This window comes from Chinchilla lanigera, unplaced genomic scaffold (assembly GCF_000276665.1).
Source record: "Chinchilla lanigera isolate Chin_1 unplaced genomic scaffold, ChiLan1.0 scaffold00061, whole genome shotgun sequence".
Taxonomy (NCBI): domain Eukaryota; kingdom Metazoa; phylum Chordata; class Mammalia; order Rodentia; family Chinchillidae; genus Chinchilla; species Chinchilla lanigera.
Window position 1 is genome coordinate 8,447,337 of NW_004955462.1, and position 19,190 is coordinate 8,466,526.

At 41.9% G+C, this 19,190-nt stretch overlaps 1 protein-coding gene across 1 annotated transcript in view; it reads left to right on the forward strand.

Moving 5' to 3' along the window:
- The first annotated feature begins 3,822 nt into the window (after positions 1-3,822).
- Positions 3,823-19,190, forward strand: part of Dpt (dermatopontin) — a 28,927-nt gene continuing 13,559 nt past the window's right edge. The window contains exons 1-2 of the mRNA XM_005398205.2: positions 3,823-4,164; positions 18,960-19,085. Coding sequence (XP_005398262.1) covers positions 3,860-4,164; positions 18,960-19,085 — 431 coding nt within the window. The 5' untranslated portion in view covers positions 3,823-3,859. The remainder of the gene's footprint in view (positions 4,165-18,959; positions 19,086-19,190) is intronic.

The following is a 19,190-nucleotide window of genomic DNA, read 5'->3' on the forward strand; positions in this document are numbered from 1 at the left end:
GGTCTAAGATCTAGTGCTGATAAGGGTGAGAAGGCACAGGAACTGCAATACACTGTTGGTCAGGATCTACCCACTACTTTGGAAAACTGGCAGCTCTTCATAAGGTTAAACAAGGAGTTGTGATTAGCCCAACAATTCCACTCTTGGGTACAGACCCAAGAGATATAAAAATGTCTGGGTAAAAATTTATACAGGAGTGTTCCTAACAGCCAAAAGGTGGACATAACCCAGAAATCCTTCAATTCTATGAATAGATAAATAAAGTGATATATCCATACTCTATTTTAGGGCAATAAAAATGAATGAAATAGAGATACAAGATATAACTTGGGTGAATTTTCAAAATGGTGAAAGAAGTCAGTCATGAGCGATCACATTTTGAATGATTCCATTTATCAGAAATAAACAGAAAAGACAACTCCATAGAAACAGTAGATTAAGTAGGTTAGTTATTGCCTAGGGTATAGGATTTCTTGCCAGGTGGTTAAAGTGTTCTAGAACTGACTGTGGTGATGGTTATACTACTCTGCATATGCTAAAACCCACTGAATTAGGTATCTTAAATGGTGACTTGTAGGGTAGGTGAATTACATCTCAATAAAGGTATTTAAAGAGGAGGCAGAGGAGAAGAAAGAGAAGAGGGAGAAGAAGAAGGAGAAGGACAATCATATATGTTTTCAAATGCTAGAGGCCGAGTCTCTCCAAATCATCTCAGCTCATTAGCTATGTCAGCAAGTAAAAGGCCTCCTCCCTTACTCTTTACTAGGGATTTTGACTGGATCTGGAAATCAAGTTAACATAACATAGTAGAACAAGAGAAAAGAATACAAGTTTTATGAATTTTACATGTACATGGTGACTTCCATAAGACAGTGAAATCTGAAAACATGGCCAAAGTAAGATGATTTTATACATCCTCAGACAACAAGTAGTAAATCTGAGAGCGGCAACAAAACAAAAGCAAGAAGTGTGGGGAAACCACAGAAAGTGACTACTTGGAAGGGAGTTAACGGAGCAAGCTTTACCTGGAAGTCCTCTGGCACCTGGCTCTGAGCTGATGAAAGCTGTCTCCAGCAAAGAAGGGTTTATGTCCTATCTGTAGGAAGGAGAGGGAGATGCAGAAAGTATTCCTGAATTTTAACTTTCTTCAGCTCAACAAACTTTAATACTCTCAAGAGAAATATTTCAATTTCCTTCACCTTCTAAGAAGTGATAGAACCTGGGGCTTACATGTGTGGGCTCTGGAGTCACAGCGAATGAACTGGATCACACAGATTGGCCACTGTACTACTGTGTTACTTCCTGGGTGGGGACTTTTGGAATCAAGGTAGTGTGTTCTGAGGTGTCTTCTAATTGCTTCTTACTTTAGCATGCATCAGACCTCCGGAAGTTTTATTAAAATACCCTTTACTGGATTCTATTCCCAGAAGGTCTGACTCAGTGTGTTGAATAAGTCCAGTGAATCTGCATCTCTAACAAGTTTCCAGGCAAGGCTGATGCTGTGAGTCCTACAACCACACTCTGCTGATCTCTTACTTCATCCCGAGGCCTACTTGGCATAATTTGCAAATAATAGCAGAAATCCATAATGCAAACCAGTTATGTGTGCAATAACATTAAAAACATTACAAATAGTTTGTGTATCAGTTTCTACGTGTTGATTTATAATTTGTAATGAAATTACAAATTTTAATGAAATGATGGAAAGAATTGCACAATAGGACTTAGAATGTGTGAAGTCATAATCCTCCTGGATGTAGGAATTTCAGCTAAAACATCCTCTGACCATAGTTTCCTCACCTGTGAAAAGTAAATCCCAATAATGCCTCATTAATATAGAACATAAAGTTGTGGGGTAAATAGTATAACAATCTGATGAAAAGACATGATAAACTATATATTCATTAAAAACTTAGATTCTCAACACTGCTGTTGGAAACCATGAATCCTCCAACTCCCTTAGGGGCCCCGGCAAGTTCTGGAGCCCTTAGATACTGCATAAATTAGGTTGCTTTCAGCACTAAATAACAAGAATCTACATCTAAATGGACCCAGAGTATAAAGATGTTGACCTTCAAATTACAGAAGTAATGGCAGTTCTACCTGCCATAGAAGAGAGATCTGCAGAAAATAGAAACCATACACATATTGAGCTGGATATGGTGCTGAACGTTGGTGATCCCAGCACTCTAGGAGGCAGAGACAGAAGGGTCACAAGCTTGAGCTCAACCTGGGCAACTGAGCAATTTGCTGAGAACCTATCTCAAAATTAAAATTTAAAAGGGCTGGAGGAAGTGGGGAGGAAAGGGAGGGAAAGAAAATGGAAAAATGGGGATTAAAAATGGAAGCAGAAATTTACAAATGGGAAAAGGGCCAAGAAATGGAAGAAGGAGGGAGAGACGGCAAAAGTAGGGAACAGAAAAAGAATTAAGATGTATTCTGTACCTGTACGGACTTTCCATGATGAATACAATCAGTATGTACTGCAAACATGTACTAATTTAAAAAATGTATAATATGAATTTTCTCAAGTTTCCCAAGTTCAATTCTAAGTTGAAGTCCCCTCATTTGAGCTTATACCTGTGGCTACCTAAACTTTATCACTCTTAATTGTCATCCAACTTAGTTGACACAACTTAGTTGTCAGCCTGTTATTTATTCATATAAAAAATAAATAACAGGCAAAAAGATAAAAAGGGGACTCAGTGTGAAGGATGTGGCCTCATTTCCCAGTACTGCAAAATTCAAAAACATAAAAAGTACAATCCAGATCCTAGGTATTTATCCAAATGAAATAACTATTCACATGAAATCTACACAGAATTATAACAATTTGTGTCATAATTATTTCTATGTAGTTGTACGTAATGCTCAAAAACTGGAAACAACACCCTTGTCTTTCAAATGGTAAATGTATAAACAACCTGTGGTACATCCATATGTGGGATAATACTCAGGGATCAAAACAATGAACTACTGACACACACGTCATGAATGAATCTCCATAGTGCTGTGCTAGGTGGGAGAAGAATGCACAGGACTGCTTTTGAGGGCTGGGGATATAGCTCAACAACACAAACACCTACCTGGCAGGCTCAAGGTCCTGAGTTCAATTTCCAGTACCAAAAAAAATTCCAAAAAGACTGCATTTGATGTTGTTACTGGCTTTGGGGTCCTGAAGAAATTCTTTCCAGGTTCTTCATGTCCTGAACAAAGAATTGGACAAAACACACAGAAAAGGTAATGAGGACTTATATTTGACATGCTGGGATAGGTGAAACTACAGGGACAGAAAGCAGATAGCTGGTTACCAGAGAGTAAGTATGTGAAAAGATTCACTATGGGGGAAGATAGATTGGTGGACCTGTTCTTTCTTTATGGTACTGCTAACATGCCTATACACCAAACACTTAGAAAGGTGTTTATCTGTATATGTGTACATTGTACCTTAATGCAAAACAATACTCAATGTGAAGGCTGGAGTATAAGTACAGGCGTGGGTGGGACATCAGGGCGAAGTGCTGTGAGATGACAATGATGCTACTGCTGATCAGTCTTTTTAAATAAATTCTTCTAAAGGGAGTAAAGCAGCTGGCTCTCGTCACCTGCTATAAAGTTATTCTTTCTCCTGCAAAGTTCTTTGACTTACATGTTCCCTGCGTATTCCTAAAATTCCACCTTAAGACAAGCTGAGTATACTCATGGCCAAATTCTCTGCATGGAAAAGTTTTGCTTAAGCAATGACACACTGCATCTGGATCCTTTGCACCAACATCTGGAAGCCACATGTCTGCAGCAGCTGTATAAAAGTCAGCCCAGCAAACCTAGGGTGACACTTTTTGCCAAAAAGCCAGGCAGCATGGAACTCACTCTTCTCTGGGTGCTTCTGCCACTGGTCACTGTGGTCTGGGGCCACTATGGTGACTACGGATACCCATACCAGCAGTACCATGACTATGGTGATGATGGCTGGGTGAATCTGAACCGGCAGGGCTTCAGCTACCAGTGTCCCCATGGGCAGGTGGTGGTGGCCGTGAGGAGCATCTTCAACAAGAAGGAAGGTTCTGACAGACAATGGAACTATGAGTGCATGCCCACGCCCCAGACCCTCGGGGAGCCCACGGAGTGCTGGTGGGAGGAGATCAACAGGGCTGGCATGGAATGGTAAGGAACAGATGCTGTACTTGGGCTGGGATATCTCACAGCTGGGATATCTCACACCGGCAGGAAGACCCTTGACTCTTAGGAAATAGCAATGCCTGTAACCAGGACAAATCCTACCTGGACCAGATCCTTACACGGCATGCTCTGGGTGGGGCAGCACTCTCATGGAGCAGACATTATAGGACAAAGCCTGGGATGAGGGTGTTCATGGCAGATGGAGACTTTTGTGAATCTGTTCATGCCAGAGGCAGCTCTATTCTTGGTTTTATCCAGGGGCTGGTATCAGTCTGCAAAGCATTCACCAGACTGCAGAAAACAACAGGTATAGAAATTGAAATTCCTTAAGAAAATTTTCAGTAATTTAACATTGCTGTAACATCAGAGTGACATGTTCATTTTGAAGTGATTTGTTTATATTCTGTAACAGAAGTATTAGTCCACAACTGTTTGGGGAGAATTAGCAATTGAGCCCTCAGCAGAGATAGTATGAGAAATATTGATTTAGAGCAAGTGAATAGGGAGAGGACAAAGAAATTGAAGCAAAGGGATCTGAAATTAAATAGTTTTCTGTTGCTCTGATTAACTGTGTTCTCTCTCAATTATGAGTACTGAGATTTTTTCCTCTGTCTGAATTTAAAGTGGCTTCTGTGGTTGGAACATAGTTTACTAAAAGCTTTTACAGAGAGGTTCTGTCTGTCCTTGTCTTCACTCTGCTCTAGGCAAGGTCACAAAATGGTCCCAGGTTGCACTTCTCTGTGCAGGGTGACTGTCCTAGCTGGGCCCCAGCCCTGCTTGTTGGTCAGAGCTTGTCCTAGTAGCCACTGATTGTCAACTAGTTATTCATGGGCACCCAGTGCAGTCTGGACTGCAGTGGGGAGAAGGTGGAGGCCAACACTTGGGGAGACAGGGCAGGAAGAGGGAAGCCCAGCTGGTAGGCTGCCACAGGGGATGTGTGTGGAGCAACTCCGTGAGGGACTGGGAGCGGTCAATCACAAAACCCTAAAGGTGCTTTCACCTGACAGAGTGCCAGGAGGTTCCCACGGAGATAAGAAACTTAGACCCACTCTACCCATAGAATTAAGTTGCAAGTTCGCTGACTCCTGTTGTAGAAAAAGAATTTTCCAGATGTGTCAGTAAAAGGCACAACGGGATCTATTAGGCAGAAATTTGAAAGTACACACACAAAGAAATTGAGTACACACCCTCAAGAAAGGCAGATTATGAAATAGGGAGCTGGGTATATTTGTGTGGTCTTGGGTATGTCTTCAGGATGGGGGATCTGGGATGTGTGTTCCCACTGTCTGTCATGTCAGCCATCCGGCAGACTGTGTCTGGATGTAAACCATCTGTATGCGTTTGAGGTTGAGATATGTTGCTCATTAATATTCCTGCTTCCTTGGGGGAGCAAGAGGAAGCACAATTTACAGGTAAAAAGAGGTGGTCTACACACAGATGATAAGGCCAATTTGCAAGTGAAAGGAAGTTGCTTAGTCTTACTGTGTCTTAGGATGAGACAAAAAAAATTTAAATTGGACTTGAGTAACTTTTGTGTCCTGAAGCTGCAGTTTCTCTTAGCAGTACAATTTTAAAATTATGCTTTTCCTTGCCTCCTTTCTACCTACCTTTATTTTTTCTATCCTACCTTGGTCCAACAACTAGAAATCCCAGAAGAAAAAATGCTATTAGGTGAAGGAGCTGAACAAAAGAGGGATTTCTCAGAAAAACAGCTTTCAGTCATTGAGTGCTTATCCTGTGCCTGTCCCATGCTGGACACATAGGGATTACCTCATTTAGTGCTCACAACAAATCCATAACTCACTTTTAGACGGAGAAACTGTGGTTTAGAGATCGAGTGTTTCTTCTTGGCTGGAAAGCTGGATTTGGATACAGAAAGTCTTAACTCCAAAGAGTACATGCTTAGCCACTAGGGTGGATTCCCAAGAGCCAACTGTCCCAGCCCAGTGTCAGCTCCAAGCACGCAGCTGCCTCTCCATCAGCAGAGCCAAGGTCACAGACCAGACTCGATATTGGGGATGGAGGGACGGTCCTGCAGGATCTTGACAGAAGCCCAGTCCTGGAGGGGCTCAGCTTGGTTACCATGACCAAGAAGGGGCCCAGCAGCCCTCACAAGGGGTGGGCAGAGGGTTTCAGAGGCAGCTGCGGGTTGGGGACCGGGGCTGCAGAAACTGCTGGGACAGCCTATCTTGTGCCTCTACATCCACCCCTCCTGCCTCTGGCAAGCATATTAAATGACTCCAAGCCCCTTCAGACAGATGGCTGACTCAGAGAGCAGGCTGGCCCCAGGACAGACTCCAGTGACTCCCCACAGCCTAGCATGGAGTGTGACAATGACCTAGTTACAACTCTCTCTCTAGTCCTCCCATTTCAGTGGACCTTCATGTGGACAAAGCCTCTTTTAACACCTCTTTTTAGAGCCACAGTAAAACAGCGTGCACAGAAGATTCCTCAGACCTTAAAGAGGGATCCCTGGGCTGAGTCAGAAGGCCTGGGCCTGGATCACGACCTTGACCCAGGGCTCAGCTCTCCAGGCTCCCACCCCATTTGGAAAATGAGCAGTCCGACTGCATCATCTGGAAAGGCTCCTCAGGGCTGCGGCTCATGCTCAAAGTGAACTTGGGTTTTTCTCACGTTCACATTCCTGTGTTGATCCCGGTGAGGGAGGGAAGCCAAACGGTGTTTAGTTTCGAACTTGCCAAGTGGTGACTGGTTTGTCATGAAGTTCTAAAATATCTTAAGAAAAGCAAAAGAAGAAGAAGGTGAAAACGCATGTTTTTGTTTGGCCTGTGGGGGTGTAGCGGAAAGCATACCCCTTCTGCCTCCTCCTCCTCTGTGTTTGTGGGAGACAAGATGGAGACATTTTTCCTTTCCTCTCTGTTGCGACCTTCTCCCTTCCATTAATCATAGGGCTGAAAACTCACAAACAAGCCAAGCAGCTTCTTTAATAAAAGGCTCAGCTCCCCCGGAATGAGCCCAATCCGCTCCCCAGGCATTTTTCTAGGTGGTTACAATTTTGAGTTCAGACTCTAGTTTCAGTGAAAAATTTGGAAGGGAAGCAATTGCTCACAGTCTGGGAGAAATGACATCTTCCATGGCTGCAGCCTCTTAATCTGTTCGGTGGGGGGGGGGAAGAGGAGTTGTTGATGGTTCTGTGCAATTTGGCTGCCTTTTATAAGCAAATTAGGTTTCAGGTTTATTTTAAGTGGAAAGGGAGTCTGGGAATACAAACCTGACAATAATATGTAGGAACTGCTGAAGAAACTTGCTAATGGGGCACTGTCTTTAAAAGGTACAGCCACCATTGCTGAGTCACCTATAATGCTGCTCTTTGTCACAGTGTCTGTGCAGAAGAGCATCTCTTCAGATGCCAGGCTCTGAAGCAGGGATGCGGGCCTCCACCACAGCCACTGTTGGGAAACCAGCTGGAGTGTGGACTTATGGGCCCTGTGTGAAACAACAGGAAGCTGGAATGTTCTAGTGAAGCTGAGCTGTCCTGTGGGCAAGCAGCACTGGGCTGGGTATCGGGAAACTGGGCTGGGTTCACTGTTGTAGGTTGTATGACCTCTGAGTGCTGTGGCTATAGCAGCCCAGCTTTTCATCCTGATAAAGAGAAAGGGAAGACAAGAAAGGTGTGACCCACTTCACCCGCTGTGGGCAGTGTTCCTGTGATGCTTATAGAACAAAACCCTCAGGGAAATCTAACTTCAAAACAATGCTTGCCACATGGTATCCTAAGAATAGACAGCCAATAAAGACAGACAACGTGGAATTTTGGTGAGGCTCCCATTGGGCAAGCAGTCTTGCATGGAGCTGTGTTAGAGGAAGAGTGCTCTGTGTATTTATACTTTTTCCCCTCCTGTGCTACAGAGAATCCCACTAAGATATTCTCAAGCATCAGTTTGTCTTTGAGTTGATTTTATTTATTCATCATTGACAACCTACATCATACAGAAAAGAAGAAAATTATCCCAAGAGCTTTGTCAGTATCAAGGTAAATTTGAAGCTGGATCTGTTGGGCAGGAATTCAGTTTTCCAGAACCTAAGTGTAATTAAGACTAAGGTTTCATGAACTACAGAGCAATCGTCCCACTTCATGGTTCGAGTATTTAGTACACACTGCACCCATCTTTTCTCAACCAACTTCTCCCACGCTCTACATGCTTTTTTCCTGCAGGGCATGCATCACTACTGGGTTTGTATTTGTTTATGGTTTGTCAAAATGTAAGCTTCATGAACACAGGGACTTTGTCTCATTCACCACTGTATCTCCAATGACTAGGACAGACCTGGCACATAATGGATCCCCAGTAAATATGTAGTGAATCACTGAATCAGTCTTGGTCAGTGTTTCAAATCCCAACCAGTGTTCCTACCATCCTCAACAAAGAGGCCAACAGTTTTTCCCACAGGGGAAGCCACTTTGCTTATGTCTTTGATTCTCAATATTCTTACAGCTATAACATGGGGCTCAACTCTAATGTTTATACCTCATTTTATCTTGTTGCATTTACCAGCATGCAGGGTGGTTTTTGAGATTTCCTGAGTGTCTCTAAAGTATGCACAGAGGATGGCCAATATTCTGTCACTGAAAGAGGAGTTCCTTATGAAGATCATATCTTCTCAATAATTTAATATCTCAATACACCCCAAAAATAGAAGTCTTGATTTCAGAGACCATGAAGACTAAATGCTACATGGTATCCTGGTTTGGATCATGGTATCACTTTAAAAATTGGTGAAATCCAAAAAAAGCCTAGAGTTTAGGGTGGTGCTGTGTTAACTTTGCAGTGTTCCTGACCGTGCCTGAATTGTGAGTGCTAGCACTAGGGAAAGGGTAGACATGAATTTTATTTATTTTGTTTAGATTTCTTGGTTTTTTGAGACAGGATCTCACTACATAGTTCAGGCTGGCCTTGAACTCACTTTGTAGTCCAGGTTGGCCTCGAACTCACTGCAAGCCTCCTGTTTCAGCCTCTGGAATGCTGGGATTACAGGCATGTGCCACCATACCCAGCTCTAGACATGAATTTTATGTTTTCAAAATTCATCTGTAAATCTGAAGTTACTTCAAAATTAAAATAATCAAGATTGTGAAACAGCTGTCTCTATATAAACTGCACACATCCAAGCTTGTCACGTCATGAAATGAAAGAATGAAATGGAGGACATTAGGAGAGTATTTAAGTAAGAAGAAAAGTAGCTCCTGTTGGATATCAAGAGAGGTTTTGGAAAGTGGGGTGCCACGTGGCCCCTCTGTCCAGAAGTTCTTACAGAGGAGCAGAGCATGGGACTTGTTCGATTTTTTAGCAGCCACCTATCACAGGCAACGCTGTGAGTTTAAAATGACCAATTGGAATTCATTTTCTCTAAACCAATTACTCAGCACACAGAGTTTAAAAGAAACTGAGATTTTAAAGAAAAAGCAGTTATTCTGCATTTTATGTTCCTCGAACCTCAGGAACTTACAAAGGAGGGGGTGAGATTCCTTCAGGGAGAGGGGTTGCGTTCCATGTTGCCTGAAGAAGGCTTTTCTTGGTCAGAGTCTCAGCCTACTGCTAATTCTCATTTTAATTCTTACCAATGTGGCAGATCACCCAACACGATCTCAGGCCCCTTTTTAGCTAGCTGACTAACTAAACTGTCTTTTATGATATAATTTGCATATGTACTAATTCCCCAAAATCGGTATAATTATTATGTGTCACAAACCTACACTAATAAAATTTTTTTAACAACATAAGAATGCAAGCTGACAGGGCCTGTACTGGGAATTTAAAAGACAAGTGGAACATAACAAAATCTAAGAATTCCAGTATTGAAAAAGACTTCAGGCATGATGTAGAACATCTTCTTACATTATAGATTAGGGATTAAACCAAGAGAGTGATAGGACTGAAAAAAAAATCAGTGAAATCATCACAGTAAGTACAAGTTCTATGACCCTAATATCTATGCGATGATTTGTGGTTAATAAAGTATTCCTCATTTATATCTGTTTGCTTATTTATTCACTACCATGTGCTTATCATCTATCCCAAACTCTGCCAGGCTGCAGGAACATGAAGATTAGTAACACAGGGTCAGTGCCCTTGAGTTACTCATAACCCAGTAATACTGGGAAGCAAGTATTTTTGTCTGTTGTACACATGATGAGACCATGGCTCTAAAGCATCAGAAACCCTGCACACTCATTACCGGTGAATGGCAGAGTGGCAGTCTGATGCCACAGTGTCACGGGTGGATATGAAATGTCCACGTTGTGTTTTTCTTAGATGAAGCCACAGTGAGTGCTGAGCTAAAAAAGATACCAAGCCCACATAGGAGTGACTTCTGAAGGCCAGAAAGTGAGAGTGTGGGAACAGGATTATGGCAGATGGAGAATTCTTGCCAACTTTCCATCAGGGTCGTTCTCTTAAATAATAGGAATCAATCATCTGGGGGAATTTGAGCTATGCAAAAAATGTGTGATGGATGTTCTTGTAAGGAAGGCAAAATTCACTCCTTCTAGAAGGAGATTTGGTTTTGTCTGGGAACCTGCCGGATGTAAGCATCCTCATCTATAAGTGAGTTCTGCAGAGTTTTGGAGTAGCATCCTCTGAGTGTGTGAGAGTTTCTGAAAGTTTATGAATATTCAAATGGGAAAGGGAACTAGGGAGAAGAATGGAGAAAGAAAGGAAGGAAAATTAAAAAAGAGAAAAATGGAAACAAAACTTTTGTAACTAAGGAAGAGAAGAGGGGTTGAAGGGAGGGAAAGGAATGGGAAAAATGAAAGCATCAGTTTAAATCATGGGCACATACAAATTCCCTAGGATGCATGTGATATATATATATAGACAGATAGATAGATATAGATAGATAGATATAGATAGATAGATAGATAGACATAATCATTATATGTATATCTAAAATGTACAGATAAATTAATTTTTAGGAATGAAATTTGGAGTCAGACAGAATAGAATAGTTCTTAAAACGCAGCTCTGTTCAATCCCTTCCCAAGTAATACCAAGTCTCAAATACTGTTTCCACATCTGCAAAAACAATTCTCTAGAATTATGAGAATGAAATGAGGTAATATATGTATTTTACTGGATGTGTCTCATTAGGGAAATTTTCTAGACTCTATCAACTTGCATTACTTTGTATACAAAATTGTGTTGGTGATGGGAAGCCCATTTCATAGGATTATTTTGATGATTGAAATAATTAATGCACGTATAATGTTTAACAGTGTCTAGCACATGGTAAATTCAAGAAAAAAGTTATTTATTACTGAACATGACTATAGAAATTGAGGCTCATGGAGATAAATATCACACAGCTGATAAGTAATAGAGTGAAGTAGAAAACCAAGCTGCTAGGTTCCAGGACTTCTGATATGCACCATTTTGTTTTGGGAGTATATAATTCAATTGTTAACTATAGAGTGTATATTATTGTTACAGTTAATACACATCAGACTTCTTTGTTAAAAATAATTGTCAGTTATAGGCTTCTATAGTTAAGCTTGCAATTCCTGGACAGCCTGAATTCACTTTGAAGATGTAAATACGTCCTTTTGAGCAGTTTCTTTCCCTTTCACAATATCTGTTGTACCTTTTAGATTTTATTTATGCTTTCAGGTTCTTACACTAGGGAGACAATATGGTGTTTACACATACAGGTCTGATTTGTTTCACTTATGAGTACTGTCTCTAGTTGCATCCATTTACCTATAAAAGCCTTGAGAGATAACTGGGATGAGGGAAAAGAAAAAAGAAAGAAAGAAGGGAAAAATGTATGTATGTATACATAAGATAGCTAACATAATTATACTACTAATTTCTATTGCTTTATTGAAAGGAACGGCCAATGTTTAATTGTTTGATCAAACTTACATGCCTATATTTGTTTATCTGAGTAACCAATTTAAAGATAACAATATGTAATACAATATGTAATACAATCATTGTTAATTTCCTATCACTTTGTCTGAAATTCTGGATTGCTTTTATTGGTTTTTATGTTGTTTTGTTTATGTCTCAGTGTTTGCTAATATGTTTTCATTCTTTTATCTTTAAAATTAAAAAAAGATGTAAATACATCTCATAAAATTATCTCCATCTTCTCAAAGGCCTTTGGTGTAGTCTTCACTGCCTGTACTTTCCCAAGTGGGTGAAGGTTTTGTGTTTTGAAAAGTTTCCTATCTCTGTTCTGCGGTAGGCCTTTCTACCTAGAGATGCTGTTTGACAGGCCATTTCAGCTTCACATCTTAATAACTGGAAGACAGACAGTAGATTTAAAACCCGCATGTGTGGACCACAAAACTGTACCCGCTGATGGCAGGAAGACAGCAGACTGTGCACAGCTGAGCATTATTTATAGACTGCGCATGTTCGCACCGTTGGGCCAGGAAGATGGATATTAAGTGGTGTAGCATCTACCTTCAGAAAGCTTGCACAGTGACACCACGAGACTGTTCAGTAAAGAACATGTTAGACAAAGGATGTGATAGTGATATCAGTATATCATAAGGAAGAAAAGCCAGTATGAGTTGAAACTGTCAAGGAAGGATGGGGGCTGGGGATGTAGCTCAGCGACACAAGCGCTTCCCTGGCAAGTGCAAGGTCCTGACTTTGATTCCTGATACAAAAAGAAAAAGAAAAAAAAAAGCTAAGGAAGGAAGAATTCTTGGAGAAGAGGAGGCTTGAAATGATATTCAATATTATTCTCTGATATCTACTTCCTGAGGCTTGTCTCCTTGCTCCCCTTGGGGCATTTAACCTGACAATTCCTGACATAGGCCCTGAGGCTTCTAGAAAGCGGTGTTTGGAGACTAGTATGTAGCTTTCTTTTAATAAATTACATATATTTATAATCATAGCAATAATAACTAGAATTTCTGCCTTAATAACATTTTCTAGGCACTGACATATAGCATCTCTTTACTCTTCAGATAATGCGGCAGGCTAGGAATTATCATCCTCATTTCATAGAGAGAGATACACATATCACATGTCAGAAAGCATTAGATGGGTTATGGAGTCACTCATTTTGTTCAGCCTTAATGGAGAAATCCAGACATTTAAAAGCTCCATTGCATAACCTTGGCCCTCTTTCAGGCTTGTCTCTACCCCTTACCACTTTGGGCCTGTCTGTCCCCACCCACTCTCCTATTTCTCTGCTCTTGTCTTTGGTACCAATCTCCTTGTCTTCCATGTCAGTGTCATCATAGAGTCTGACTGTCAGTACCAGTCTTCCAGAAAGAATTCCAGATCAAGTACACCACCAAGCGGAGAGTAAGTTCCAGTGAATATTTATTGAAAGACTTAATGACCATTCTAAAATTCTGTGGACCGTGTTGGAAATGCCTGATAATAACTCCAAGAGTTCTTGCTAAAATTGAAGCCCTTATCTAGCTTGGTGGAAAGGGAAGAAATTTTAGGGAGTGAAGGAGGCTATAGAATATGGTTCCCAAAATTCAGGAAGTTTGCCGCAGGCTTGGCTTATGGGGAGAGTTTTCACAGCCTTTGAAACATGTCTGTGATTGTAGCACTGGGAAGAAAAACAGTAGTACAAGCAGTCTATTCATTCTATAAAATTTGAGAGCTATTGACCAAGATGGTACTGTGTCTGTTTATCATGTTCTATGTCCTATTTAGCTCCTCCTCCAACTTTATAAGGGTGTGGAAAGAGCTCAGACTCTCTATAAATTGGAACTGAGACCAGCAGGAACCAAGAGGAGAGACTAAAATGCCACAGAGGAGTTTGTAGACAAAACCAAATGCTCACACACTTTCCTGTTCTGGCTTCTATCATTTTCTTGTCAACAGTCCTGGACTTGATGAAGAATACAGGCAACAAAGAGAAATCCCACTGGATACCAATCAAGTAGAGAGAGAAGGTATAGATGCTATTTTTTTGTGTTCTCTAAGAGCTCATGAGTGTGAACTTTGGCCTGAAATTACCTAAATTTGGATCTTGGCTCTCACACTTACTATCCTGGCCAACAGTCCTGAGGGTGCTGTTTCATGAGGTCCTCCTGACTGTGTAGGTGAGGCTTCCCAGGAATGTGAAGGAAGCCCAGAGTCAGGACTAGAAGCCCTAGCTGCTGATTCTGTAGTGTAGGCTTTTTGTTTGAAACTTGCTGTTTGTTTTTCTACGGCAGATACAGAAGGACTTCTGCACCACCAAGGTGATGGCTCTGAGGTTAACCAATTGCAGAAAGGCCATTTTCTCAGAGCAGATCAAAAGATGTGGCCAGAGGAAGAGCAATCACTGCATGGTTTTCCCTCTACATAGTTCCTAGCGTTAGGCAGGGCGGAACTAATATTGCTGTAGTGTGTGAAACTGAAATTGAATTTCAACTCTGAAGCAGGGCACTGGGCCCTTGTACCTCAAAGGAATGTCACTGTGCAGTCTCTGCTGGGGGCACGTGGCAAATCACCAGAAAAGCTGCAGTCTTGGCCCATACTCTGATCTGCAGAGCATTCAGGAGCAAAGAAGGTAGATGCTGTGCAGTGAATCAGCACCTGCCTCAGGCATGTCTTTGGATGCCTTGCTATTTATTTTTAAAGGGACTTGGAGTCACTTTAGCAATGCCAGCCTTTCTAGCTCCCCAAGACCTGACAGTGGCCCTCACATCTGTTCTTACCTGCCCAGTTCCTGTGTCTTCAATCCTGCATCCGTGATCCACATTCAGGCAACTCTTTTGATATAAGGAGCTTTTTAAAAGGTGATTGAGAGGGAGAGAAATGGAACAGAGAAGGGGAATCTACAAAGCTATATTCATTTTGCACCCTCATCCTGCAGGTCCTGAGGGAGAGGGAGGTGGAAGCAGGAAGATAGAGCCCTCACCCAGTTTCCACAGAGCTGGTTGGAGGGAGTCTCAGAGTCTTTCATGGCCTTGAGGGATGAGCTCTTCCAAGTCAATTTGTGTGTTCATTCTTCCATTAAACATTCACCGGACGTGTCAGGCATTATGAAGGATACACAATAAAGATTAAATGACCTTTTCCCTCAAGGACCATACTATTTATTGGGGGTGAGAAGACATATTGAAGCATCTGTCTTTGGGAGTGGCTGGCTGAGTCATCCAACATAGCGAGCTTCGTTGTGAGGAGACAGCAGCTCTGGGAACACACATGAATCCACTGGCACTTTAAAATCGAGACACAGAGCCATGGGCAGCTTCACAAAGATACGCCCACTTACCGAGTAGACTACATGTAAGTGTAGTGGTAATACTAAGGAACGTACAGTGGTTCCTTTGTTCACAAGTTTAATTCTTTCCAGGATTCTAGTAGCAGAATTCATCCCATGATTCTGGCTGCATATGCTTGTAATTAGTTTGCAACCAGAATCATGGAAAGAACTAAGTTCATGGACCAAAGTATCCCCATACTAGGGGACAGGCCTTGAAAGATCACTATCTTAGGACTTTACATTGTTTTACTTGGTCTTTACAATAACTTGAATCAGTATGTGATATTATTTTGTCCTCTACAGTTGGAGAGAGAACAAAGCCATCCAGTGAAGAGATAGGGCCCATCCTATCATCCTGACATAGGGGAGCACCAGTCCCACAGTCTAGCCCCTGCTCTGACCTACTCCACTACACTGCTCTCCATGCTGGGAATATGCACCTTTACAAAGCTCCAGTTCTAGAACCAACGGATTCATGCTGCCTGGTTCCCAAGTAGCCTCGCTCTATGAAAAAGGTGGAGGCAATCAATCTGAGGCAGGGGGCAGAGGCTAATCCTTAGTTGCCTGTCATAGACTTTTCTTCAGCTTGGAGCCTATAGGGTTCACATTATCTGAGATGGTGGGTGAACAAGTGACATGGAGCTGGCTGCCTGACAGGAGGTGGGGAATTGACAAGCTTGCACTGCCTTCAGAACTGGTACTCCATGAGACAGGTGCTCCTATCTCCTTATTTTATTTTCACTTCAGGGAACTTACCACCATGAGAATTCTGTTTCCTATAGAGTCTGAGTGTACAAACCAGAGCAGTGATATAATAGTTCCAGGGAAACCACAGCCCAGCACAGTGCTGAAAAAAGAGAGGCAGCTTCTTAAGAGAAGAAGTTATGTCCAGTAGCAGCCTGCTGCCCCTTCTTTCTTGGGACATATGAGAGTTTTGCTTATGATTCTTAGAGCGCATTCTGAAGTGGCCTCTCACCCACAATGCTAGGAAACAGGATAAATAAATCTTTCTGGAATGTCAGCCCCTAAAGCTACCTTTCTACCTTATAATGATGCTCCTAGTCCATTTCAATCATGTGGCTTATCAAGATGGACCAACCATTTACAAAGTGCTACTCCTGACAAGATGTGAACCATGGTACAGCAAAAAAGGCCAGATCCTAAAAGGTCTGCAGGTCTCAATTTACACCTTAAATTATGTTACTGATCTCTCATGCTGAGTTCTGTAGTCCATCATAGTTTCCTACAAGTCTTAGGAGCATGGTTGACCAAGTACCAAGTCTGTCTCAAGGTTTCTTCTGATGTAGTAGAAATGACTAATACAGAATAGTAGCAGAGTATAAGGTGCTGAATGGGCAGATGAATAAATAAATGCATATTCAAATGTACATATGTGCATGAGTAGATGAGTAGATGAATAATGAATGCTGAGGACATACATTTCCAGCTGGAGACAAGCAATCTATTTAATATGTAGTTTTGTCAGATCTACAAGTTCATTTCCAGCAGCAAGAATGAATAAAATAAAATCTAGCTTCTAATTGTATTAGTGTTCATATGTCAGCAGGTTCTCTCAGTAATCACTTGGGGTACATATTTTTACTTTATCTATTATATTTTTTGGAAATGTATCTTTACTTGTAAACATAAACAACCACTTTCTGCTCTTCCCATTCCTGAGAGAGAACAGAACAGTGGCCTGGGTGGGTGGGAAATGCAAAAACCAGAGGTAGCCAAAGGCCCATGTCTTGGTTACTTTTCTCTCTTTGCTGGGACAAAATACCTGACACCCAAAATTAAGGAAGGAAAGGTTTATTTTGCTTACAGTTTGAGGAGGTTTCAGTCCATACTTGGCAGGTTATAAGGCAGAGTGGCACATGCCAGAGGGCTACAGCTCATGGCGGCAGAACACAGCAAAAGCAACAAACACAAAAGCCAGGAAATGGCCACAAGCAGCCTCTTGTTCTCCCTTACATATGTAAACTATCCACCCCAGGGCGGGTGCAGCTCTCACATCCATAATCAATCAAACTCTAAAAGCCTGCCCCATCACCGCATGAGGCTTTGGGGGGACACACAGACACAAACCATAACAACCCATCTTAGAGAAAGTCTTGTGCTACAATTTGAATTTGTTCTTCAAAGTTCATGTGTTGGAAACTTAATCTCCAAGTTCGAATGTGGATGGGTAGTCCTTTGGGAGATGATTAGGAGTAGATGAGGTCACAAAGGCTTTAGTGGCTAGTATTTGAGGCTTTACAAGAAGAGAAAGAGTGATCCAAACTAGCACAATTGCTCATCTAGCTCCGTGATAACTTCCACTATGTTATGCAGCAAGAAGGTCTGTGATAGATGCCAGCACCATGCTCTTGGGTTTCTGAGCCCCCAGCACCATGAACTAAGTAAACCTCCATTTTTTTATAAATCGCTCTGCTATTCACTTCTAGCAATAGGGAGGAAACTAAGGTATTTTGTAAAACATTGCATTCTGCATACAGTGGAAGCCTATCATGTCCAAGGAGAAAACAGCATGTTCCTTACTTAGCAGAAGATAGTAAACCTTACTGTGGGGTTTGGAGAATTGGAGACAGAAGTACTGGAGATGGAAAAAAGGAAGAAATGACTGAACTGTTCTGAGCCAATACTTCCTTAGCAAAGTGCTGTAAAGATGAAAGGGGCTGATTCCCAGACTACCTGCAGCAGCATAGGAAGAATGAAGATGAAAACTTTCTTCTGGATGGTGGACCAGAGTGCAGAAGTTACTGTATCTGAGGATTTAGATGACGTTATAGCATGATAGAGACCCCTCTTGCTACTCTGTGAGAAATGCCCCATACCCCAGGGCCTTCTGCAGGTGCTGGGGATGGAGTTCTGAGAACCTGTGGAGCTTGTGGTCTGATGGGTGGTAGAAAGGTTGCTGGGTAATGGTGAGATCCTGGGGTGTGGCACCAGCCTTTGCACTGGGTTGCCCTGGAAAAATCACGATGCCCATCTTGGTTTCATGGGCTCTACTGGGGCGACTGAAATGTTTGTCTGACTTTCACCAATTTATAATATTTCCCTTTGTCCTCTTTTCATTTTAAATTCAATTTTAAAATGTATATTGTTTTGTTTTACTTTATTTCTTTTGTCTTTTTGAGACAGGGTTTCACTATGCAGTTTGGGCTGACCTTGAACTCACTTTGTAGCCCAGGCTGGCCTCAAACTCACAGTGATCCTCCTGCCTCAGCCTCCCATGTGCTGGGATTACAGGCATGTGCCACCACATGTGGCAATTGTTTTATTTTAAATGGCATGAATAACATGGGCTTCTGTATTTGTGATAATCATAACCACCCCTTTATGTATTCTTTCCTCTAACTATATATTCATAGAAGTATACCAGGAAAAATTCTGTTGAAAAATTCTGACTCACTCATCTGAATTTTAATAGTGAGCATATGTCATTTCCACAAGTATAGCAAAGTCCATTGTTATATTTTCAAGTGCAATGTTATTAGGAATCTAGGTCAGGGAAGCAGTGTGACTGTGGCAGGTGGGGTCTGTCATGTATCAGTGTCTCAGGTTCCTGGGGACTGTCTTTTTCTCTGCAGGTACCAGACGTGTTCCAACAATGGACTGGTGGCGGGCTTCCAGAGCCAGTACTTCGAGTCAGTGCTGGATCGGGAGTGGCAATTTTACTGCTGTCGCTATAGCAAGAGATGCCCCTATTCCTGCTGGTGAGTCTAAGAGCCACATCCAATCCCTGGTGACCCATGGTGTTAGAGTTGGCTGAGAGTAGCTAGCTTGTTCAGGCTGAACTTAAACTTATGATCCTCCTTCCT